At 39.4% G+C, this 27,155-nt stretch overlaps 1 protein-coding gene across 1 annotated transcript in view; it reads right to left on the bottom strand.

Moving 5' to 3' along the window:
• The window catches only part of UVRAG (UV radiation resistance associated), an 87,934-nt gene that overhangs the window by 13,755 nt on the left and 47,024 nt on the right, over positions 1-27,155 (bottom strand). The window contains exon 13 of the mRNA XM_063150001.1: positions 17,238-17,316. Coding sequence (XP_063006071.1) covers positions 17,238-17,316 — 79 coding nt within the window. The remainder of the gene's footprint in view (positions 1-17,237; positions 17,317-27,155) is intronic.

The raw sequence follows: 27,155 nt of genomic DNA on the forward strand, positions 1-27,155 counted from the left end.
AACTGTCACTGGTGAGAATTTTAAACTCTGTGTTTAACAAATTAAAAATACCTCTGAAGAAAACAGCACATGGGAGGGAAAAAGTCTTGTCTTTCAAGTTTGAATCTCAAAATTTCAGGGAAATTTTGCAGACAAATGTATCCCTTGTGTGGTTAAAATATGAAAAAAGACCAAACACCCTACATTCCAGTAACTCTAAGGCTGCTAGAATGATGCACTACCAATTTAATAAGCAGTTCTTAGCATACATTAACACACTATAGAAGTCTCTGCTGGACTCCAACACAGGCACACACAGGAACTGCACAAATTTAGTGCTGATAGAGCTACTTGCTGAAACATGAACAGTCTCACTCAAAGTTAAATTTCTTTTGTTTAGAATCACACACCTGTTTCCACAATTCCTGACAGCAAGATGCAGGAAAGTATCATAGGTTTCAAAAATTTTTGACTTCTCCCAAACAATCAGTTTTGCAGAGAAAAAGACTCCTGAAATTGGGAATAATTTTTGTGCTTGTCTGAGTTTCAGAAAGAATAATTACTTTGGAAGAAAATCACCCTCAGTACCGCACTGTACAACAGCTGGCCATTTATTACAGTTTATTATTTCCATATGGACAAAGCCAAATCATATGGTGGGCTTGGGCTCATATTTTCTGCTACAATGACAGAACCTGGATTAAGACAACCATACAATATAAATTACAAAACCATCACCACATTCTCCTGATGGGATTACAGTGGAATTCGTTAACTGGAGAATTAGCCTGGAGCAAAAGAAATAAAGAAGAAAAAGCCCACCAACTCAAAAACTTTACATTTGTTTCTCCTCTAACAATGAAAAGTCCATGGAATACCCTTTTTTATAGTCATTCTTACATTTTAAGGTTTCAGAGCACAAAAATAAGGTGGATTAAGGGATCTCTTCAACAGCCAAGATTAGAAGAATTCATGGGAGACCCCAGTATCCAAATATGAGCAAAACCACTGCTTCTACTAAAATTTTCATATTTCCAACAGTAGAGATGCATAAGTAAAGTTAGGATGCAAGTTTCATGAAACCCCTAGAAAAAGTTATTACTTAGCTCCATAAACAGTGTACTATTTGGCTTTGTAATTGATTAAAAGCAAAGCAATACTGCCTTGTGTCTGCATCAATACAAGCTGCTGCTGCTGCTGGATTTACAAACCCATAAATCCCTGAAAAACTTATCTGCCTTCTAGGAACAGAAAAAAACATTCAAAAACCAGCTGATGAATTGGGTTTTAGTCTGGATTCAAAATTATCACCACATGAATGTAGCAAAGGTTAACTCCTTCTTGGCATAATTCTGTAGTGGTCTCACATATCCTAACAAAGAAATCTCTGCTTTGCTGCATGATGCAGGCCACTACAGGTACAACAACAAACAAATGCAAACAAGGAGGTGGAAGGAGCTTAAAAACAACTTCTTTTACTTAAAAGACCAGAATTCCTCTTCCTCCTCCCCTTAACCTCTGACAATGTAAAATAACAAATATTAGTAAGGACTGTTTTTTTTTCCCCAATCCATAAAGCATTTCTCATACATCTTCCCTTAATTTTTTTAACATCCAACACCACACATGCAGGGCTAGTTAATCCACCTCATCCAATAAACAGTAAGGCACTGAACAACATTTATAAGGACTGAATCCAGAGGAGGGTTGCTGGAGCACCTCTGCTCTGGTGACAGGCTGGGAGAGCAGGAGGTGTTCAGCCTGGAGTAGAGAAGGCATTAGGGAGACCTCAGAGCCCCTTCTTGTGCCTAAAGGGGCTCCAAGAGCTGGAGAGGGACTTTGGACAAGGACCTGAAATGACAGGACAAGGGGGAATGACTTCAAACTAACAGAGGACACGGTTAGATGGAATACTGGGAAGAAATTCTTGGCTGTGAGGGTGGCAAGGCCCTGGCATGGGCTGCACAGAGAAGCTGGGGCTGCCTCAGGTTTGGAAGGATGGGGCTCCAAGGCCAGGCTGGATAGGGCCTGGAGCAACCTGATCTAGAGGGGGTTTCCCTGCCCATGGAAGGAGGGTGGAATTGGATGATCTTTAAGGTCTGCTCCAGTCCAAACCATTCTGAGTTCCTGTGACTTGTTAGAGTAGGATTCACACAAGTACTTCTTAACATCAAAATCAATTTAAAAAAAAGAAAAATGTAGGGAGAAGCTGCTTTGCTCAGAAGAATTAAGAGGGCAGGAAAACAAGAGCAGACAGAGGTAACCATGTGCTGCCTTGATTCTCCTAAGAACCTGTTCAAATTTCAATTGTCACTATTAAAAGTCACCCATCTCCACACTAAGTTTCTACTGCAATAATTTTCAAAATAATTTTCAAAAGCAGCATTTTATTCAAGATTTTAGAGATCTGATTCAGGATATTACAGACCCAGCCATCCAAAAAAATGTGCCTATTCTAATTGAAGAGGTGTCCCAGATTTGTGTTCACATAGAACACCATGTATTCTCCACAGAACTTTGAGTAAATCATTAATGATGTTCTAGTGATAAAATATTAATTCTGATTTCTACACCAATATTTAGCTCCTATGCACAGCTTTGTTTTCCCAAGTGCTGCTCTCATGTTTGTTACTAACAACAATTACTCCACAGAAACAAGGTATAGGAGACAGGATCCATCATATTTTATGAACAGTTCAAGGCAGAAGAATTTAAAGAATTATCTGTACAAGAAATCTCAAGAAATAGGATAATACATTTACTTTAAGGCCAACTTCTCTACAGAAAACCCACAGCTAATCATAGCAGTGGGTATTTTCTATTATACCTATATATTCCAACATCACAGAAAACCATAAATGGTAAAATAAGCTGCATTTAAAACAGTGGTTCTCAGAGCAAAAGGTAGATTTATTCTTTAAAAACCTGTATCAGCTTTCTAAGATAGTGTTTAAAGACTAAGTTTCCTTTAAAAACTAATACCAACAAAACCACAGCATTAGCTGTAGGCGAGGCATGACAAACTGAAGTTAATTTGTAACAAAATAGGCACAATTATTTTACACTCTAAGATGAGAAAAAACAATATTCAGCTCCTCCAGTTTCTACCTGTATTTCCTTCTCTGCAATGGTCTGAACTTACACTGGAAGGTAAATGAGTGAACCAGCAGTGAACAGCTCCAATCTGAGCATCTCTACTCCACTGCCAACCAAACAGCTTCCAAGGATTCAATTCATCAACTGGACTGTTAGACTTAAAAATCATGACCTAAAATCACGTTAGACAACAGAAAAGCTTACTGCCTTCCTAAAGGTAACAATTCCACAGCAAAATGTTCATTCATCAAATCTACCAGTAGAGATACATCATTTGTTAACTAACTAAAATACAAATCTGCAAAAGCTCAGTTACTTTCCTATAAAGTCTAGAAGAAGTACTAGGACTACAGAAGTTTTTCAATCAAGTAGGCTTTAAAAGAAACCATTTAGTTATCTTTCTATTACTGGGTAATTGCAGGTTACACCCAAGACTGAAATTAAGAGGTTTGCCACTCTATATGCCTGCTCTTAGGAAAAACAATGATATCCTGCATTTATGTGCAAAAAACAACTGTCCACTTCCTATCCTAACTCTTGCAGCAGTATTTCATGACTAATGGTATACAAGCATATACATGTACTTCCAGCCAGAAACCACAGAGTACCTGGGCTCAATTATCTTTTTTTGGGGGGAGTGCAGAACTGACTCCAATTCTAACCTCATCTGTTCATCATTTCTCACATTGTTTCCCCAGCCATATTCATCTTGTTTTAAGCTATGTGGAAGCTGTCTAACAGCTAGAATATGTTATTAAAGCTCAAAATAGCAGCCCCTTTAGTACATATTTTGCATAATATTCAAGTCTATGCCAAAATCCGCTGTATTTTGGACTTCCCTTAGTCCCCATTGCAGGCAACTGGTTCTTGATGTTGTAGCAGTACCTGTACCTACACAACAGGTGGACTCAACCCACTATTACACTATGCAAAGATCTTGCAATATTAAGGCAGTCAAAATCAATTTTGAATTATTTTCAGCTATATGAGGAGTTTCTCTTGATAGCGTCAAGAATTTCAAAAAAACATCTGCTCCACAAATGTGAAAACCTACAGAGAAAAATAGAACCAAAACTATTGTTTCAATCAAATTTGCAGAGCTGGTCACAAGCCAAGCATTTTCACAAGGTTTTCAGAGAATGTCAAACACTGAAATATTAAGAATGTCAAACAGAAATATTAAGTTTTAGAAGTTTTAATAAAATGACATAGTTAATTGTTTTACAAGATCCTGGGTGATTTTGTCAGAGTAGAACAGAACACTGGCAGAGATTCAGATTACTGAGCACTGCAATAAAGAAAACGGGAAGCGTTGTTATAATGCCTGTTGCTATATAAACAACTATGGGGGATCACTGTAATAAGGCCTGCTGCTATATAAACAGTTGTGTGTGTTTATATCTTTTGGGAGCAATTATAAAATTTTTTGCTTGCCTTTGTTTTATTGAATCTGGCTAGTTGTTCTAGGTCTGAATGCCTAGGTGGGTTTACTGAAAAACCCTTAAGCTACAACATTACTGAAACATGTTGTGGTATCAACAGCTCTTTAGATAATGTACCTCCAAACTAAGCACCTAAAACTCATTTTCATTTTTGATACTTCAAAAGACTATCAGTAAGCATCAATTACAGTTTGGAAGTAAACATAACAACAGGGTTTTTAAAACTTTTTTAAGATTCTTGGGGAAGTAGGAGCTGAAAAAAGAAAAATAACCACTGTGATTTTAACAAGTCTTGAAGTTCTCAATCTTGCTTACAGAAGGAGCAAATAGAGGACTGCTACAGTAGTGACAGCCCTCATCCAAGCAAGAAGTGCTCAAATATAAGAGCTATTTCAACAGATATTATGACTTATCTTTATATGCCTGTGTCCATCTCCCAGAGTTACACCTGAAAAGCAGATGTTTACTTTGCAACTCATTCAAGAGAATTAAACAAGAAAGCAAGTTACATCCATATCCTTGAGGACCCATGTCCTTCATTAATCCATTGAGCATACTCTTTCAAATTCCACAAGCCAACCCAACGTGCCTAAAGCCTTCACTAAAATCATCTTAAAAGACTCTCACCACAATTTTGATATAGCAATAGCAAATAAGGCACACAAGCAGAAAACAAAGCATTAAGAGGAGATAACTGCATTTTATGCTACACCATTGAAGGGTAATTACAGTCAGTAATTTTAAAAGCATGCTTAGTCTGAACTAACCTGATTTGTCCCACATTTACAAGGGAGATGCTGATTTCAATAAGATAATTTCCAGGTATCACAAAATCCTAGAATGGTTTGGGTTGGAAAGGACTTTTAAGCTCATCCAGCCCTAGCCCCACCACCATGGGCCTAGATACCTTCCACCAGACCAGGCTGCTCCAAGACCTGTCCAGCCTGGCCTCGAGCACTTCCAGGGGTGGGGCAGCCACAGCTTCTGTGGACAACCTGTGCCAGAGTCTCACCATTCTCACAGCCAAGAATTTCTGCCCGATATCCCATCTAAACCTGCCCTCTGGCAGTGGGAAGACATTCTTCCTTGTCCTGTCATTCCAGTCCTTCCCCTGGTCTCTTGGAGCCCCTTTAGGCACTGGAAGGGTCTTTGAGTCCCCCTGGAGCCTTCTCTTCTCCAGGCTGAATCCCCAACTCTCCTGGCTGTCTCCAGAGCAAAGGGGCTCCAGCCCTTGGAGCATCTCTGTGGCCTGCACAGAACTCTCTCTAACAGATCCGTGTCCTTTTGATGTTGAGGGCCCCTCACTGTCTCACTCTGACCTGTAATAGTGGTAACTAACACTGGAGATGCTACACAGTCCCTGGACCAAGACAGTCACTAGTACAGTTCAGAAATGTTCATTTCTACATAAGAGAAAAATGTCCCTCAGAGAGCTCTGGCTGATTCAGCTCTCACAAACTGCATCAAATTGAGATGGAAACTTTTTCTCACCACTGGTTCCTCCTGCCCCAAGAACAGCCTGTCTCCTTTCCTCTCCTCTCAGCCTGGAGAATTTTAATTCATTTCCATCTGAAAGGCAGGGGAAATTCATGCATGAAATCTACATACAGAAGTGATCAGGGAAACTATATTCTCATCTGATAACAGACCTACTTCCCTTTATACCTTCTTTGATTTGTCCTGGAATTACATTAAACTGCGTCTTCCTCTTGCATTCACCAAACACGAAGTCTGATCTTTATTCAAAGACAACAGCAGCCTCAATTCTAAATGCACAGCAACTTTTACTATTCTGCCAAACATTTATGAAGCAGTTTTCTTCTTATTCTTAAAATTTCAGCAATATTTACTATTGGATTTTGGTTTCACAGCAAAAGTGTTTACTGGAGATAGACCTCAACAAAATAAGGAAATAAGAGTATTTGTTTGAGTACACTGTAGAACTGAACACTTAGCTAAGCCAAAAAGCTGCATTTCCTCAAGAACTCTCTCACTAATATATATAAAACTCTCCTTGAGAGTAAACACAAGAGAAGTTTATTCTCCCTCCAGAGAGGTCTCAAACATTAACCTTCATGGTTTCAGTCTGGTGTCCAGTAAGGGAAACCATTGTCAAAGACGGGCTGGGAGCCACTCATATAAGTAAAGTATTCCTGTAAAACTTAGCAGTTATTGGGCTTGTTACAAAAACCAACATATATGGGCCCCCATGCCCATAAAGGTACACCTCATATGCCATGACTGTTTCATAAAAGAACACTTAAAAGGCAATTTAGAAGATAGAGCAGTTACCAGCCTCCAAAAAGTTTCCCCCACTCCCCAGTGAAGCACTCAAATAACTAAAACCATGTTTACTGCAGTCTTGCTGCATTTATAGCTTGATGAAACTATAGAGCACATAACCTTTACAGATTCAGGTCAGAGCTTCTCAAAAGGCTTCAGTATCACTAATTGATGTTCACTGGAAATTGATGTTCACTGTTTATAGGAAATGGGTACACTTATTTCCTATTTCATGCTGAGCTTCTGTATTAAAAATCCTTGCATCAGGCACAGAACAAGAGGTTAGACATGCAAAAGTCAAAAGGGGAAAGATAAGTAACATTCTGTGCCTCCATCTTCAACATTAAATTTTCTGTGTGTGTTTAGCTCCCCAAATGTAATCTGTATACCTGAAGTTTGCTTTTTACCTACATATGAACCTATGGATACCAGAAGGGCAATATTCTCAGGGAATACTCAGGTATGTACAGGGAACTCTCCCACCCTGTCCTGGATGGAAACCAGAGAAAATGTAGGGTTAGGGTTATAGTGCTACACACTCCTCCTCCACTTCTCTGTTACTTTCACATTGTAATAAATCCACTCCAAAACCAGGTAATTTTCACATATTACATCAGTCCAGCTCTACTATCTACCTTAATATGTTACAGGAAAGGAACCCACAGAATTATTTCAGTGGGCAAACAATGAGCTCCATTAGCTGTTGTAAAATCTTTCCGTTATTTGCTCTTTCATGTTGTGTTGGGAAAGCCCTTATTTAAAATAGGTGAAATTGAGTTCCTGGCCATTCATTCATCCAGGTTTGTGATCCCCGCTCTTTCAGGTAAAAAGGCTTTGGCTTCAAGAAAGCTTTACTCAAAGAGCAAGTGATTCAGCCCATGACACAGAGCTTAAATGGAAGAAGAATTTGGGGATTCTCTGCTCCCAGCCACATCTTGCATTTCAGTTGAACTGCTTTCCAGGTATCTATTACATTACTGTCAGTGAAAAAGAGAGACTGACTTCTAAAAAAAGATAGATTGTAAATCAAATGGAAAGCCCTCTCATTTGAGGAGCACAGAATGAACAATTTAACCTATGAAAGCCTTGCTTCCTATCAGGATAACACCAGCATTCAGTGAACTCCACTTGGCAGTAAGGTACACCAACACAGGAAATGGTTTCCCATATGATGAATGGTATTTCAAACTTAAAAGCTGAGGTCAGAGAAGACAGTTCAGCACTGGTCTTCCTGAAAACATCAATCTATATGTGTTAAACTGAAGCAGAGCTTGGTTTTTTCCTAATTACAGAATATTAACTCCATGAATTACACACAAGACCAGCAAAGAGAAATGCAATAACCCCTTCAGTATTTCCAGTCTCTTGAAAAACAAAACACTTTAAAGTTCTGGATTTCCAAACATTATGGACTGACCAAAAAGTGAATGAGCCCATACATATCAGAGCCTTTTATTCCATTTGTTGGAGAACAACTAGCTCTAAACTTCAACCCCAGTTTATAAAAAACATGAAAGGCATTTATGGATGATTAAGTAGCTGACATACCAAAAGTATTCAAAAGAGGTTTTGTGCCCTGATGTGCCAAATCTTATGCACAGAAGTATGAGACCAACCCTGACCAAGGAGGACAAAACATACATATTAAACTATACAACAGAAGAACCCAGGATGTGGGGGGAAATGTGAAAATAACAGAGGCTCAGGGACAAAAAAATCTGAACCCCACAAGTCACAGATTGTCACTTGCTTGCAAATAAGAGATAAGAAGAATTTTTATGCATTAAAACAAGTCAAGTTTTAAGAAATTCGGTGCATTTTACCATAATTTCTTTTTCCCATTAAGAAATGGGCCACATGGCAGAAAGAGAGAAGGCTCTGAAGGAAGAAACAGGCCTACCAAGCAGGACCTGGAAATCCACAGATTGAACACTATATTTGAATGTCCAGCTTTGCCTCCAGTGCACACACCAAGCTTGTTAAGAAAAACTATACACTGCAGCTTTTTCCTACACCAATACATTGTGCCAGGGCTTGATAACAGATTTCCCACCTCCCTGTCTCTTTCAATTTTGTAACATGGAACTTTTATACACTACAAAGCAGCTGAATCTGGCAGACAACGTGTGTTTATGTCAGATTAACTATATCAGGAATCCATTTGCATTTTGTATACTCAACTTTGGTTCTATTTTAAAAACACACTTATTTTTTTTGGAATTCTTTTAGTCTGAAGAGCTAATGCACAGAGATGATGACAGCTACACATTACAAAAGCTATGTAATACACAGAAAATGCCTGGAAGGCTGGTCCCACAAAATAATTTTGGAGAACTGACTCTAAACACAGCTGGTGATGCCTCTCCTATTCATAGAAACCCGTAACAGTTTGGGTTAGAAAGGACTTTTAAGCTCATCCAGTCCTACCCTCCCCCACTATGGACCTAGATACCTTCCACTAGACCAGACTGCTCCAAGCCCCATCCAGCCTGGCCTCGAACACTTCCAGGGGTGGGGCAGCCACAGCTTCTCTGGGCAACCTGTGCCAGGGCCTCAGCACTCTCACAGCCAAGAATTTCTGCCCAGTATCCCACCTAATCATGCCTCTGGCAGTGGGAAGCCATTCCCCCTTGTCCTGTAACTCCAGGCTCTTCTCCAAAGTCCCTCTTCAGCTCTTGGAGCCCCTTCACACATTGGAAGGGGCTCTGAGGTCTTCCTAAAGCCATCTCTTCTCCACTCTGAACAACCCAAGCTCTCCCAGCCTGTCCATATATGAGAAGTGCTTCATCCCTCCAGTCACCCAACCACACTGGTCATCCCACCACAGCTGCAGGAGCCTCCAGCACTGCCTGGGCTTAGGCTGCAGGTGCCAGGATCTGTATGGGTTGAACACCCAAGACCTGCTCCTTCATAGAGCAAGTTCATATTGGTACTTGCCTACAGACAAGGATAGGCAGGCTTTCAGCTGAATGAAAGCCAGGACTTTAGTTACAGCTAACCCAGCCTCATTTCAACCTATTTTTTCTTGGCATGGGTGATAGGAAAGGAAAAAAGAAAGCCTTTCCAAAAAGTTTGCAAAAAACGTATACAAATGCACCAATTTGAAATGATCTGGCTAAGTATCAGCTCACGGTTACCCTAGGAAAGTTTCAGGAATGAAACCTCTCCTAAGAGCTTTTGGCTCTACACAGCTGGAGAAGGTACTTTGTGGTGTTTCAGGTGCAGTACCTTCCTCTTAGTTTTGAAATGAAAGCCTGGCACTTGACAAGACAAGGACTAGGCTCTGGCTTCAATCTTTGCTCTTTCAAGAACACTTTTCCGTATGCAGCTGCACTGCCCTTGGACTCAGACAGTGCATTCTTTCTGAACTGTGTTTTATGATCTTAGTTTAGGGGCCTCACAAAAGATGCAGAGTGCAAGTCACAGTATCCTGCACTCAAAGGCCATAACCACTGCATGTACACCACTACTCACAGAATTCTTTAAAGACACTTCTGCTCCTTAGTGTTCATTGCCAAAACAAATTCTAGGCCTAACATTTCTGCTGTTCAACTTCCCATGGAAAAGCTTTTAGTTTGTGTTATAAAGTTGATTTTCTCCCATGTTTGATAGTCTAACAGAACCAGAAACTGAACCTCTTGCTTCATTTCATGTTTAACAGCTGAGTTTCACTTCAGCCTCTTACATATGGTAAGAATAATACTAATACACAAGTATTCAACTTTAATTCCATGCAGGTATTACGAACATGGCACTTTAACTACACCTACAATGTAACAAGAATTTTGGTTTTCTTCTATGGTTCTGTGAATGTTACTTTGTGCATTAGACAAGCAACTCACCCACAAAGCAGCATTCCCAGGAAAGCAGCACTGGCTGCTCAGCTTCTCAAGCAGATGACACAAAGCACACAAATGCCACCTGCCACCATGTGGACACGGTGGCCATGGACACACAAGAGGAGGGCCAGACATTACTTACTTACCTGGATCTGTACTCTATTGGTGAGAAAAAGAACCTTGGGGGAACTGACAAGAGAGTATTTTGGTTTTTTTTCATATCAAATAGCAAAGTTCATGTGTTGCTAATGACTGTCAGATGAAAGCAGAACTATTCTTTGGCCAGGGCTGAGCAAGTGATGCCACTGTGAACAGGAGTATCAGCCTAACACAACACAATAATGGTCTGACAAAACAAATGAGGATAAGGAAAGAAGACTTCCTTGTGAAACAATCCTGAGCACAGCAATCAGGCTGAACAGAAGGAAAAAAACCCTCATTTCATACAGTGTAACAAATTCCACAGGTTTCACTAAACTTGGCAGTGATGCCTGGAAGGTGATGCTCTGTCTGACACCATATGCAGAGACTCTGCTAACAAACGCAACTATGAACTCTTCACATGGATAGACAGGGATAGGAAAAGGGGAAGAGATTTAATCTAAAAGAGGGCAGATTTAGATTAAATACTAGAAATAAATTCTTTACTCAGAAGGTGGTGAGGCCCTGGCACAGGTTGTCCCATCCCTGGAAGTGTTCAAGGCCAGCCTGGACAGGGCTTGGAGCAACCTGGTCAAGGGTTGGTGTAAGGAGGGTGTTGGTCTAGGGAAGGTGTCCCTGCCCAGGAACAAGATGGTCCTCAAATTCCCTTCCAACTCAAACTGTTGTATGATGCTATGAACTGAGGTTAAATTAGACACATTCACTCCTTGGGTTGGCTGTAGGAAAACAAAGAGTTGTAAAATGGTCCAAATGATTTGACACCTGGTTTTACAAGTCTACTTTTCAAGAGCCAAATTATTTAGACAAGGACAGAACACCACCGCTCCTGAGGCCATGTCAAATAAAGCCAGATGGAGAGAGTGACCAAGGTCACAGCAAAAGAATAAAAGAGGTCTCAAAAGTCATACAGATGCCCTCTGGTTCTGTGGTAAAGCTGAGATAAGACTTAGAATAAGAAATCCAGAAGATTAAGAGGCAAATTCATTTGATGTCCTTCAGTGGCTGACTGAAATAGAAAATCGTTTGACACATGGAGTGTAAATAACTTCACTACCCCACGCAAGAAAATAGCTGCAGTAAACTCTCTTCTCACTAGTACCTAAAGAAACCAGCTTTACAGCTCTATTGAAATTATGTCCTCTACAAGCAGTCTGGTAACTGGACAAGAAATAATGCCTGCCAAGTATCATGCAAAAGACAAGCTCTTGAATACCTAAAGAAATTGGAACTTCGATGAACAAGATGGACATGCTGTCCTCAATGACTACACATCATAAATGCATGCATTAGACATAATGACCAATACAGGACAGAAATAATTTAATATAGAACACAGAACTGTTTGGGTTGGAAGGGACCTTGAAGCTCATTTCATTCCAAGCCCCTGCCATGGGCAGGGACACCTTCCACTAGACCAGGCTGCTCCAAGCCCCATCCAACCTGGCCTTGGCCACCTCCAGGGATGGGGCAGCCTCAGCTTCTCTGAGCAACCTGTGCCAGGGCCTCACCACCCTCAACTTTCTGCATATACAATCTTGGGCAAGTTATTCTCCCACAGTAACACTGTGTGTGCTCACTAGGGACTCACTCACCTCAGGAAGGATGGTCACTAAATTAAGATCACCTCATCATATGTAATGAAGAACCTACACTGAAGTCAGGCCGAAACAATTAAGGCTCTGGGAACAAAGGGGAGAGACAGCAAAGCAGCCAGTAAAGCAGCAATAAAGATGCTTTCTTTTTACAGACCTGAGACTCAAAACTCAAGGCCACTACATTCTCAATAACGCCTACTGCAAAGTTTAAAATAAATAATTAAATTATTGAGGTGAAAAAACCTAGAGCAGCAAGACCACTGCCCAAGCACTTGTGAGAGCTCAGTTCTACAAGGTCTCTGCCCCAGCAGAACTGGGTGCCACCCACACTGTTCAGACCAAAGAGAACTCTGAGAGATGCTATTTGGACACTGTTCTGTGTTCACTTATCACCCACAAAAAACTTCACCAAACTTCAGGGATTTCCTAATATTCATCCACCATAACAAGAGGTTTTCATGGCATAATCTCAATTACTCCACTGTGAATAGCAGGATGAGAGTTCACTTCTTTCTCCTACTAAAGCCTCAGCTTCCTCAGATACTCCATACACATCCCTAACTTAGGAGCTACAGGGTTTATGGGGCTAGTACTTGCTGAATGCTCTCAGCTGTCTAATGCTTTGGAGAGCTGTGCAATTCACTCCCATTTTAGCAACTCTATTGTACTTCACCTTTGATAATTATAATGATTTTTTTGTAGGTATTATTAGACATAAGTGACTAATTTATCTTTGAACAAAACCCTGCATTTCTATGCTAGTGAGAGTCAAACAGCTGAAATCTTAAATGGAAATTTACAGCCTTAGATAATGTTATCCAACTCAAAAAGGTCCTCTGTGAACTTTGTCAGGGATGCAATTTTACAAACAGAAAATATGGGTATTGAAACAATTCGTGCTCACATACAGATGGAAGTTATTATGAACTCTCAGAATTAACACACATTGTTTCAACTTTGGAATGTAACAGCAAAGCAAGTTTCTCCAAAAAAAACTCTACCAAGCCAGCACGGCTGCTTCTAATTCCAGCAGAATTCTCCTGTGTGCAAGATGTGGTTTCCAGTGTTATTATCCTGCTGTTTTACAAAACAGTACCCCTTTATCTCTAGAAGAGTTTTTATGTCAGTAATTTTATATCAATCCCATCTCACTTCTGCCACACTCACATTTCTCCTTGCTGCCAGAATTCTAGGTAATTGTAAAAGGAAAAAAAAAAAAAATCTGGTAAATCAGGCGAGCTTATACAAATAATTTCAAAATATTTCTTGAAGTTGATTGAATTTTTCTGGGCTCTTGTTTGTCACAGCGTTCAAAACTTGCATGAATGATTCAAGTGAGGTAACAGAGACCCAGGCTCCTGTTTCCATGCTCCAGTGAAGTCACCACTATTCTTCCCAGAGCACAGAGGGAATTAAGCAACTGATTTACATTTATTCCTGACAAAGAGGACTGGTTCTCTGAATCAAGATAAACACCTTTGGGTGATGGTCTGGAGATAAGAGAGAGGCAGCTGCTCATTCTCTGTCCAAACTTAATTTTTCACACATTCACAAGAACTAAGTATATCTGAACACTTCTCTGAAAGCAGCCATAAGGTCTGCTAAAAGCTATGTAAATTCAACAGTTCCAGCATCCCAAGAAACATACAAGAACTCACACAATATCTTGGGTTTTTAGGTCAAGCCAGCCCCAGAGCACAGAGGTTTTATGATGCATTTCTGCACATTACCTACCTGCTCTGCTTTCAGAGTTGATTTCCCCCTGGCAGAACTATATAAAGCAGCAATTTTTGACCAAGGACATGAAAACAAAGGTGACTACAACAGTTTATGTGGACATTATAACACTTTCATGATTAAATAAGTAGTAGAAGCACCCCCAGAAACTCCAATTTACTTTTATTATGTTTTTATGTCCAACAGCATACAATCTCAAGCATTTACATGGGAATCACTAGTGTTCTACTAACCACTTTGGAGTTTGGCCACTGACTGGCTTGCACCAGCACCAATGACCTCAAGTAGAGCTGGAAACTCTTTTTATACCAATACATACTTAAAGCCTTCATTTACTTCAATAAGTTTAAACATATGCCAGTGATTTCAGAAACCAACTGCAAGGAACTGGAAGGCAACATGGGTGAGTGACCGTGTGTTAACCACCCAGAGTCCTTCAGAAACAGGACAAGAAAATCAGAATGAGAAGTAGGTATAAGAGTGGTAACATCTTAAAGGTGACAAGTCAAGGAGATAAACAGGAAAACAAGTGAAGTGGTGACAGTTTCTGTAAAAAAATACTACAGGCACAAGTGTCAAGTAACCCAAACTACACAAACAGGAAAGACAACCACTCTGGCCTCAATGAAGAATTCATCATTGCAATGAAAAAATGACACAGCTAAAGACAAAGAAGGACTGAAAGGCACAGCAAGCAGCATCACACTCACAAGTTACAGAATGAACTAGTAAGCAGAGATTAAGGAAAGCATTGTTTTGATAGTAATGAAGAGCAAAGCATTTGAGAGAAAGACTAATCCCTTTTTCTCACTAATCTTCCCTCTGGAGGTCAAGGGTGAACAGCTGGCTGCCATTACCAATACCACCAACAAGAAAGTGTAGTCTAAGATACATTAACAGCCTGGCTAAGCCAATTTCCAAGATTAGTAGGACTCCATTAACTTTGTCTTAAGATATTTTAGCCTTTAAGTAATTTCAGAGGTTATTGTCCAAAATACACTAAGCATGGGCAAGTATGGAAAATGGTAAATGCAATCCAAACTTAAAAAAAAAAAAAAAACAACACAAAGACTCAGAAGCTTTACTTCAATTTGGGATAAGGAATGGCAAAAAATTATGGAAGAGAAAACTGGAAAAACAAACAAGAATAGCAGAAATTAAGCATAAAAAGGTCAGATTTTTCAAGAATAAAACTGTAAGACTAATGTAATTTCAAACAGGTTAGAAACAGAAATGTCATATTTCTTTTGGAATTTAAATGCAATATGCTCACAAGCATGCTGGGGAAATGGTATATTGATGAAGAACAAGTGAATACAGAGAAAGTACTCTTTGGGTGTAATAAAGAACGGCTCATGACTACAACTGAAGTGCTGGCAAAATGGGACTCCACCTGGAATAACAGAACCTCAATTCTATCCAATATTTTAATTAGGTAATCTGGATAGGACATAGGCTCAGATGCAGCCAGCATAAAGCTGAGGCTGAGTTCTCAGCTTTTTTTTTTTTTTTTTTGCCACCAAAGCATAAACATGATTAAGAACAAGCAAGTTCTTCTTTAAGAATACATTCAAGGTACAGCATATAAAATGTGAATTAAACAAATCACCTGCTGTGACAGCTGCAGTTGGTCTGAAGCTGCACAGATAAATTTGGCCATAACAGACCCCAACTTGACCAGCCTAGCTCGTTAAGGAGTAAAAGTAAACAAGCCCCAGGAAAACAATGTTGGATTGGAACTCCAGCAGGGGAGCCCAGCCAATCCCATTCAATCCTGAATGCAGACATCAGCTGGTTGAACACTCAAGTGTTCAAGCATGGGAAATTTGAGCCCCCTATAAAAGGGGGTGTCCATCAATAAACATTGGGTGTTGTCACTTGAACTCTGTGTGTTCAGTCCTGTGCCTGTCTCCAGAACTGCAACAAACATAACAACCTGCACAAATTCAGAATGGAGTGTTGTGTGTTGTGCAGGAGATACCTCGGGCTGTTGGTTGCACACAATCATAAGATTTACTCTGCTAGGCTTTTAAGAGTACAAATCTATTAGAACCCAATGAACTGGAAATAAAAGGACAAGACTTGGGAAGCATTTCTCCCATCCTACTCAATGTTTTGAAAGCAACAGTTGCTCACTGTATCCAGCTTTGGGCATTGCATTTCAAGAAAAATGTGGATTCAGATGGGAGAATCTGAGACAGGAGAAGTGTTGAAAACTGGTTTTTCAATGCATAAAAGTTTGCAAAATGGAAGAGACTTAAATGGATCAGATTATTATAATATATAAACAAAGGCAAGCCAGGTTTGGAATCAATGTCAGAAATTAGCTGTCTTTAGTGGCCAAGACAGTCAAGCACTGGAACTAAGGAGTACTTATATCACAGGTTTTCCTTCACAGAACATCACCAGGGACAGCATAAAAGCAGCTGACTCTGTCCTAGGACTACATACCAATTGAAACAGCCAGGCCTCTTTAACACCAGCTTTCTGAACATTCTCTGAATTCCAAACCAAATGTGTTAGCTGCAGGTATTGCTGCCATCTCAAATACAAGTATGCAAAGTCTCTTCCATTTTTCAGAGTAACAGATGTTGGGGTTTTTTTTTAATGCATTAAAAACAAGGAAGTAAGGTTGATTAGAGAACTTTTTAAATAAAAGTCACACATTTGCAATACTTCACATTTTACATGTATTGTGTTTTCTTATAAGGGTAGAATACTAGTTGAAGTAATAATACAGCAAAATTAAAGACACACGAGCAAGAATTACATGAATAGATCTTCAAGTACGACAGAATAAAAAAATCTGAGAATATTTACAGTTTTCAAAACAGTGTGAAGTCTATAGACTCATTAGAATGTACCATTTGAAAAGATTCATTATTATCTGGCAAGTCCATCTCTAAGCATCACAGAAGAAAATGTCAAACACAAAGCTGAAGATAAGTGAAAATCATGCTTTCAAGGATATTTTTCTTAGTTCATAGTTTTTTACCACAGAGAGCAGCATCACAGGACAGCACATGCAGATTCACGTCACATTGACAACCAAGCAGAGAATACACAGATAAATAATACTAAAAAGCAATCTCAAATGTACCAACCTGTGCTATATTTTTGTTGAGAAGATAAACTCCATATTCAAATTGAAGCTTCTCCCCTCCTTTTGCATATAAAGGAAATCTGATGGGAAAAAAAGGGGGGGGGAAGTATTTAAGGTGAAATTATTCAGTATTCAAGATGGTTATGTAAACTTCAAAAAGCCCCAGATTCCTTTTCTGAGAAGGTAAAAATTAAAAAAGCTTCCTTTGCTGACTTCTCCCAGGAACCCCTCCATAGGGGGTATTTAGTGACCCCCTGCAACTCCAGTCAATCAGCACTTAACAACTGATGCCAAAAGTCAGCTACGGAACTCCATTTTTAAAGTATCTGAGGTTTTTAAAAGACACTTTATGATTCTCCCAGGGCTGCAACATCCCTCTCACCAACCAAAGTGTAATTTCAGAAGCACACAGCACAATTCCAGATCCCACATTATCCCTCTGCATTCACTCAGTCACACTTGGTTAGCTCATTTCCAAACAGAAGGAATATTTTAAAAAGTTGTTATCTTTTGATCATTACCCTGTGATTGACAGAGCACAAAGCCCTTTACACAGAGAAGAAATTTGCAGGCTCACCAGAACAACATACAGAACAGAAGTGATTCCTTTCAACAAACTTCACACATGCACCAAAGGCTTGAGTCACAGCATCATAGGTCACTATAGCCCTTGCAAACATTTTATTACTGATCTTTATCTTTCCTATGTAATAAATATTGCTCACCATTTTAAATGCAAATTTGCTATTACATTTATATACCCAAATGTATCAAATAGTTTGTAAGAACATAGCATAGCACTGCTGCATGAGACAGGAGAACTAAAACATTAGTCCCTTAAATACTGAAACTCTTTGACAGTTTCTGCATTAAAGAATATCGTTTTATATGTCAGCTTAAAGAATCTCTGCTTAAGTGAAGCAGTTCTCAAACAGCCATAACAGCTGTACACTGCACTTCTAAGGATTGTCTTTTGACTCCTCCTCAGCACCAGAGGTTATGAGGTCATCATGGTCAATTCAGAAATCTTAGCACAAACTAAAATTTATTTTTATGGGAACTACAGCATGAATCAAGTTTTTGCCTTTTCATGAACCATGTCCTGCAGCTCCTAATCAAGATGCTGAATGAAGTATCCACATAAGCCCCACCCTATAGCAGAAACTAAGGTTCTCAAATATAAGATAACAAATACAGGAGATCAATATCTACTAGAAACAACACACACTGGAGAGGTGATTAGGCAAAGTGAATTTTATCATCCATCAGCCCCACAGTAGAGTACATTTGTAATTTTAAGAATTATACAGTGTCATTAAAGCTAAAGGTTAACAACTCATGATCACAGCAGATCAAACTGTCAGCTTCAGGTTTTCTGCTACTTTCAAACTTGCTAGGTCTCTTTAAGCTGAGGAACATTAAAATTTCTGTGAATACTATATATCTAGCTAACTTTGCTTAATAGATCTAGAAATTGAACTATTTCCCCAAGCAAGACAATGAAACTCCCAAATGCTACAAAAATTCTGCAACACATTATTCTATGTGCAAAATACAAAATACATTTCACTATCTCCAATTACACTACCCAAACAGAGGAAGAGTTAGATTTAAAGAATAACTTTACAATTAACAGTCTACAACTAACCCATTTTTTTACAATTAAAGCACCATTAGCAACACAAACCACGATTCCCTAGAAAGCAGCATTTCATGAAGTCACTGGTAACAGGAACCATGCATTCTATTATTAGACACAGAGCTCTTTGATCCATGCAGTATAGAAAGAGGGTAAAAACTGGTTTATAGTGCTCACTGACATCTCCCACACACAGATTCTTTTGAAAGGGAAAATCAGGCTATTCTGCTTATCACGTTGATCCTGCTTCTTTGCCAATATTCAGATTTCCATCCTCTAACTTCCACTAATTAATCTTGAAAGGCTTTAAACCACATACATCCTCAGGTCAGCTTTCACAACATAATCACTTAAAGTTTTGAAAACTGCCAGTGGATGTCTCTCCATATACACATTTATGACTCAAGAGAAAAATATTACTAGGTTTTATGCCTCTCTCTCTGTGTTTTATCTTCCTTGCCCATTAAGCCTCATCACAAGCAATAAACTCAAGGAACTCAATCATTTTATACAGTGCTTCAGTGAGTATAACTGAATCCAACTTGAACTGCTGCCTCCCTGTGTGAAATTCTTCTTGCCCACTCCACAGAAAAGCACTGACTGTAAGCTCAATCCCTTCCTTTGGCATGCTGCAAAAACCTGAGTCTGCTGTGTAAGGATTTAGTTATACTAAATACTTTAGAAAAACACTATTTTAGTGTTTTTATAATCACAAAATGCATAGTGAAATTCAAAATGGCATCTGCCTACCTATTCTACTCCAAAGTGCAAGTGCACCTTCCTTCTTTCCATTCTTGCTGATGTATTTGGGGAAAAAAATCACTAAGCTCCTTTAAAGCAAAACACAGATACTTACTCTGAGATAAAAAATTTGAACAAGTGTGATATGTTTAGTGGAAAGAATCAAAAACCACAAGCTATAGGTACCCCTTCTACAATCAACAGAAAAGATTATCTGAGAGAAGTTATCAAGTGTTGGAAATTTGTTCTCAGTCCAGAACAGAGCTCAGAAGTTGAGCTCTGGTCCTCCTCAGAGTAGCAGTTACACACTCTAGGAAACCACGCATCTGCCATGTTAACAGTCAGGAATTATGAACAAAGCAGCTTCTGCTCAGGGAGGGTCAACACGTGCCTTTGTAAAAATATGTTGTCATTTACATACAGCTAGGGAATATGAAATTCAATAGCATGTAGACTTCTTAAAATACAGTGTTAACACACCCTGAGTTTACAGAAGATGGTCTGTTTCTGTATATAAAGAGACAGGCAATGCAGCAATAGTAGTTTTAATAGTGATTTGTAACAAAGATCCTGGTTTAGAGAAGATTATCTGATGCAAGAAAAAATCCACCATGTTTAGTAACTTGTACCAGGTTTACTCCATTTGGAGCTGTTTCTGTATCTGGTATTCCCACTGCTTTCAAGACATGTCAGAAAAGGTAGGAGCCTGTACTGGGGAAAAGCAACAACAACTAGGAGTGATTAAGGGAATAATCAGCCAGCAGGCATGCATAAAGGTGGCTTTAGGATCTAAGAGAATTGCACCAAAGATGCTGAAATTAAACAAGGCCCACTGTGAATTCAGAAGGTGGAGAACTCTGGATCAGAGTGATCCAAACTGCACACTGGACTGATTTGAACCAGATGGTCAATATGTACTTTGAAGTTTTAAGGTAACATAAAGAAGATTCTTAATCTTAAAAGCTTACATTTGTTTTGGGAGTCTCATGTTTTGCTTATTTAATCCTACAGGACTGTGACAAACACTTAGTTTTTACTCATGTTTTCTGAATCATGTTCTGTTTTATAGGGCTCGCTGGGATACAAGTCAGATGACCAGTGTTGCCAACTGCACCATAATGCACATCAACAATTAACCACAAAACACATGCAGGACATTTTTAGGCACATAGCTCACATCCCCTTCCATGGCATATCACTTTGGACAAAACCTGTGTTTTTCTATGGTGGTGCCACCATGACTGAACAGTCTCTCCCCTGGTGAACCAACACTATTGTGTTCAAGACTCAAGCATTTGCAGTCGCACAGAAGAAGGGGTTTTGATTGTCATTTCTCACAGATGACCAAAAAAAATTTAAATAAAATAAACCCAAAATAATAGAAGTAGATAAAAGACACTTTTAATCATCTCCGAATAACTTCATTTTAGTGGAGCTTAAAATAGATATGACAATTCATATGCCCTAACCTTACCTCTCTCGTCCTCACCCACTTGACTTTTCTCCCATCTCTCCTGCTTGGAGGGTTCCCAAGAATAAGCCCCTCCTCTCTACCTGCAATCTTAATTTCAGCAAGTCATTATCCACTGCTTTATTTAATTCCATTCCCTGTTAATTCCTGCCACATTTCCTAAGCAGACATCAGCTACTGGATAAACAACTCTTCAGCTTAAAACTTGTTTTTCTATCAAAATCACCTAACACTCAAATATTTAAACCTACAGAGGATCTGCTGATATGCAATGAGTAAGGAAACAAGTGTGAGCAGGTCAAGGCTCAATAGAGTTGTGAAAAAGAAAAAGCAAGGCAGAAGTTACATGCTTGGCTTACAGTTACCCTGATGGTTCAACATCAAGTCAGACTTTTAAACAAAAAACAGGGCTGAAAGCCTACCTGTAATCCACACTGAAACTACAAAACCAGCACAGTACCATCAACAATAGAATTAAGTTTTGAGTTCAAGGACCTCACAAGACTACATAAATGCTAAGTTTTTAAAGAGTTAGTTTGAATATTTGCATTAAAAATATCATTCTGATAGGTATAAAGTTTAAATGTACCCAATTACACCATCAACAGGACTCTTGGGGAGTTGTAACTTTGCTTAGTCTAATTATACTTTATTCTACCATGATAATAATAATAATAATAATCTCATTACAGTAAATCACATCAAGGTTACAAAGACTAGACAGGATACTAAATCATCCACTCTGGTTTAAAAGTCTTTCTATTAAAAAAGATAAACCCAGTATATGTGTTTCCAGTCAATATGAAAAACCAATGGTGGCTGGTTGTCAGCATTTCCACTCCAGCTGACTCATGCACATGCAAACAGCTGAACAGAAATCTCAGTGTCAAATCAAGGTAAATTCCAATTTTCAGTTGAAGGAGGATTCCTGAGTATGTCTAAACACATTCATGGTCTGGTGGCAGTACAGGAGCAGCAGAGATGATTTCAGATGAACACTTTTGCCAGTTGTGCTTGTCTAGGGGCCTAAAGGCATTTCTGCTAGAAGTCAGCTCTGTAATTCTATGGGATCCCTGCAGGAATCTGACCCAGAGGCTGCAGTCCACCCATAAGGCCACAAGCCACTGCTATGTGTTGCTGTTCATCCAGATACAAGGAGATCATCCTGTAATCACAAAGCTACAGGCACAAAGAAGCCTCATGTATCACCTCTAAGGCAAGTTCAAACCACCCTGTACACTCAGCTATCATAACAGTTTCCTCTCAAACACTATCCTTCCTTGGGGTAGGAAGGTTAAGTCACCTTCCATTCTTAATTCAAGTCTTTTCCATGATCCAAGATGTAACGAAGACTATGCTCACATGCTGCTGAAAGTAAAACCAAGAAATTTCATGCACAGACAGAGAAAAAGCCTCTTGGCAAGGATTTTTCATTTTCATATTTACAGTTTGAGGTGTGATGCCTGCAGTCCATATCCATAATCTATTCTGGTGGGGTTTTTTCCCTTATGAGGAGTATTATTGGCTTCTTAACAAAAGAAAGGGTTGCAAGCCTTCTTTTACCAACTTTTAAAACCCCTGGCTTTGGTAAGAGCATAGGCAACAATTTGCTAATATAGTGTCTCCAATCAAAACTGCTCACTAATACTGATACATTTAAAAACCAGAAAACTGACTACAGAAAAAGAGATCTTTTAAAGTTGCCCACAGATATTACTCTGGAAAATCAGAGGCCTGTTTCAAAGCTACAACAATGACTGGACTACTTGTGGTGTTTTAAGCATTAGACCATTCTTACAACTCAAATAAGTTGTGCTAAGTGTTCTACTCTAATAACAAAAAATTCTACACTGTCCTACTTTTTCCAGCTGACCCTCAACAAGTTCTCATCAGCCATCAAGATCTCATTTAATTTCATATATTTATCTCATCTTTAGCTCTTTTAAATAGTCACTTTGGTGCTTGATGAACACTCAAGTAAGTCACTACAGGATTCCTGGCTCAGGCAGATGGTATATTTCAGGAAAAGTTGAAAGAATCCTTATTCCATACATTTATTTCAGACCTCAAGCATCTCTTATGAATTCAAGTCCAAATAAATTTACTGTTGTGTTCTGTGATTTATGAATTCTGCATCCAGAAATATCACATATGCCCCAATATACTGATGGCTCACTTTTATTGTCTATAACCACTTGCCTTTAACACAAACTATTTTTAAAGCTTATGAAATTGCTTCATTTTTAACTGCTTTCACCTGCTTCTACTTTGGTAATACACCATATGTTTTAGATCTTCTATTCTCTCTTCAGTTCAGACCTCTGCCATATCCCAAATTATATTAAAGTATCAAAGTTTAATCTGTACTTCAGAAAGCTCTTAAGGGAAGAAGTCAGTAAAATAATGGTTTTTACACATCACATCCAACTGTCTTGCACAGGACAAAGTCTGGCACAATGTAAATATCATATTACATCTCATTTGGCAAATCCAAGTAAAATTCCAAATCTAGTTTGGAATTATGTTACATAGCCTTAACTTTCCAAGTGATTCAAAACTTTAAGGACCAGTAATATTTGCAGCTTTATAAGCTACATTAGGATACTTATGTTTTAGGAACACTTAATTATCACAAAATGGTTTGTGTTGGAAGGGACCTGAAAATCCATCTTGTTCCAACCTCCTACCATGGGCAGGGACAGCTCCCACTAGACCAGGTTTCTCCACACCCTGTCCTACCTGCCCCTGCACATTTCCAGGGATGGGGCAGCCACTGCTTCTCTGGGCAACCTCTGCCAGGGCCTCCCCACCCTCACAGGGAAAAATTATTCCCAAAATTCCATCTAACCCTGCACTCTGGCAGTGGGAAGCCATCCTCCCTTGTGCCATATCTCCAGGCCCTTGCCTAAAATACCTCTGTAGCTCTCTTGGAGCCCCTTCATGCACTGGAAAAAGCTCTCAGATCTCCATGGAACCTTCTGTTTTTGAGGCTGCCTCCAGAGCAGAGGGGCTACAGCCCCTGGAGCACCTCTGTGGCCTCCTCTGGATTCATTCCAGCAGCTCCACGTCCTTCTGATGTTGGACCCAAGCTGGAGGCAACTCTGCAGGTGGGGTCTCACCAGAGCAGGACAGAGGAGCAGAATTCCCCATTCCCTGCTGCCCATGCTGTGGGATCAGCCCAGCACATGGGGGCTTCCAGGTGCCAGCACACATGGCCAGGGTATGTCCAGCTTCTCATCCAAGCCATCTTCCCAAGCTGTCCTTCTCCTCAGAGCTACTCTCAATCCATGCTCTACCCAGCCTGAACTTGTGCTTGGGATTGCTACGATGTGCAGCACCTTGCACTTGGCCTGGGCTGAACTTCACAAGGCTGGCACAGGCCCAACTCTTCAGCCTGTCCAGGTCCCTCTGCCATCCCTTCCCTCTAGCACCACACAGCTTGGTGACATTGGCAAACTCCATCTCACAGTCCATGCCATTGGCTTAGAAGATAAACAGTGCAGGTCACAATTCGAAATCATGAGGACAACAATCATCACTGTTGTCCATTTTGACATCACGACATTACCCAGTAGTTAAGTGCAGACTGGAATCTTAATCCAAAGATTAAATGAAGCTGACACCACTGCACTTTCACATGACTGTATTTACACTATCTTTGATACTTCCTGCCCAATTGTGTCAAATTTATCAGAGAACAAACTCAATCTGGCTTTTTCTTTCACTTCTCATTTTCAAGGACAGTAAGCAGAATGACTGCAGAGAGGTGGCTGCAGCACAGACTTGCAGAATGCAGCTGAAACCCAGTTATTCATTACCATACAGATAAAGAACTGATGTAATTTCTGTGACTATCATGTCATAGCAGAGCATCTACCAAATCTGGGGGAACAATTTGTGTCTCACAATGGTTACTAAATTGTGTGTCTCACAACGCTACTAAAAACGGGTCAGTTAAGAAAAAAAAAATTAGTTTTAAGCTTTAGACCATGGATAGGGCACTTTGTGTGAGGACAGGACTAAATAGCACAATCCAGGTAAGATAATGGCTTGAAAAAGCCACAAGTTCTTGCTTGATATGTCTGAAGTATGAGGAATGTAGAAGAAAAGGTTTAAATATTTACTGAAGGTTGAGTTATTTCAGCTTCACCCCCTTTTGGGGTCTGCAAGGGGGGCAGGCAGGGGAGGAAAGAACTGGTGTTTTCCCTCCAACCTCACCACACCTTGTTTGCTCACTGTAATGGAATGTCGTATTCAGAGGAGGAAGTTTGTGTGATTTAAAAGTCCTGGGGCTTCTCTGAACCAGAAGACATTAAACCCTGAAAGCCTTTTAAGTCAGAAGGACCACCACTGTCCAGACAGCTCTCTTGAAATCACAATTTCTCAGGACACTTCAAATCAAATACTAGGACAAATAACTGCTCAAGAGCCATAAGCACCAAAATATCCAGCATTCCTAACATCTTAGCACTCCACCTGAAGATCAAGGCACAAGAAGCTTTGGCTGCACTCCTTTAAAACCAGTCTCCTTCTCAGATAAGCTGCACCACAACTCTATCAGCTTCAGAGCAGAGACTGCACAGATCTCCTGCAGAAGATCCAAAATTAAATGAAAAGACAGAAGAAAGGATTACAAGCATGCATTTTGCTTGTAATTACAGATCAAGATATAAATATGTGTTACAAATCACAAGCAAATTCAGACTGGATTACTACATGGTTTTGAGTACCTACTTAACAAAAAAAGCTACACTTGTAAAACAAATTTGATGACAAAAATATAGACTGCCATGAAGAAAAAAGCATATCCCCATTCAAGCTTTAAACAATAAATAAAGAATTCATTTACTGGGGAAATAAAACATTAGTTTAACTTTATGAAATGTATTTTCAAAATGCATTTCTGAACTGTTCAGATGATGATAATCAAAAGCAGAAGCATCTTTCCATGCTAAGTGTAACCGCTGTGACCTTGCTCTTGGGGAATGCACAATAGCTTCAGTATGTACAGACTGTGGAAAGAAAATAAAAGCCAATACCCAAATTATGAAAGTCAGGCAAATCCTGACAAGACAGTCACCACTTTGTACAAGAGGGTATCATTCTATTGCTTCAGCAAATGATTTCAAACACCTCAAAATCACAGCAAAGAATCTATAGAGCCAGTGACACTGATGGCTTTTTGTAAATTAGGCATTTCTGTGACATATTTCAGCTTGGATTCAAGGCTTGCACCATGCAAGCCATGATCAATGCCACAATACATGGACTATCTGTAAGGACAGAGCAGACAACCTTGCTATCAGAACTTTAAATCTCACTACCACTGAAGAATCATTTTTAACTAGAAGACACTCTATACAGGTCAAGTCCCTGCTTATTTTAAAAAATGAAGTAATGTTTTGGAAAAAAAAAAATCTCAACATTCGTTTTCCAATGGGAGTAGATTAAGACTAGTATGTCTTCACAGAAACATTTCTCAGCTGGTCTCAGATGTCTGGGGTCAGTGGTCTCAAATACTGCTGTAAACAAAATCTGCTTTCTCAGACTGGGCAAGAGCATGTTAAAACTTCTAGTTCCCAGAAACAGTGTTAACATTATCTAAATTCATTAAACAACACCTGATCTAATTCTTTATCTACACACAGCAATATCTGCTGACTCAATGAAGGCAAAAGTATTGTTTTGCTAATCAAGAATCAAATAAGCCAGGATTCTAGCTAAATATCCTCAAGAATTGTAGAATGTAAAAATACAGTTCAAGATAAGTTCATGGCAAACAGAATTCTTTGAGCAATACAGTTGAACCCTTAACACACACTCAATCTGCCCCAAAGAATCAACTTTTCTTTGATAGCTATTGGATTTCTCAAGCAACCATCTCCCTCCATCTAAGTTTGCCAAGATTTCTTCCCAAAGCTGCCATTTCATGACCTCAGCCAAAGTACCAAATATGATTAAAGATGTGTCAATTGAGTTGGAAAATCTTAACGTCAGTGAAAAGTTATTCTTCACATGCTCGTGTTCTGATTTTTCAGACTGCTTTGTTTGCAAGTGACTTATCTGTT

The sequence above is a fragment of the Melospiza melodia genome, chromosome 2 (assembly GCF_035770615.1).
Source record: "Melospiza melodia melodia isolate bMelMel2 chromosome 2, bMelMel2.pri, whole genome shotgun sequence".
Classification (NCBI taxonomy): domain Eukaryota; kingdom Metazoa; phylum Chordata; class Aves; order Passeriformes; family Passerellidae; genus Melospiza; species Melospiza melodia.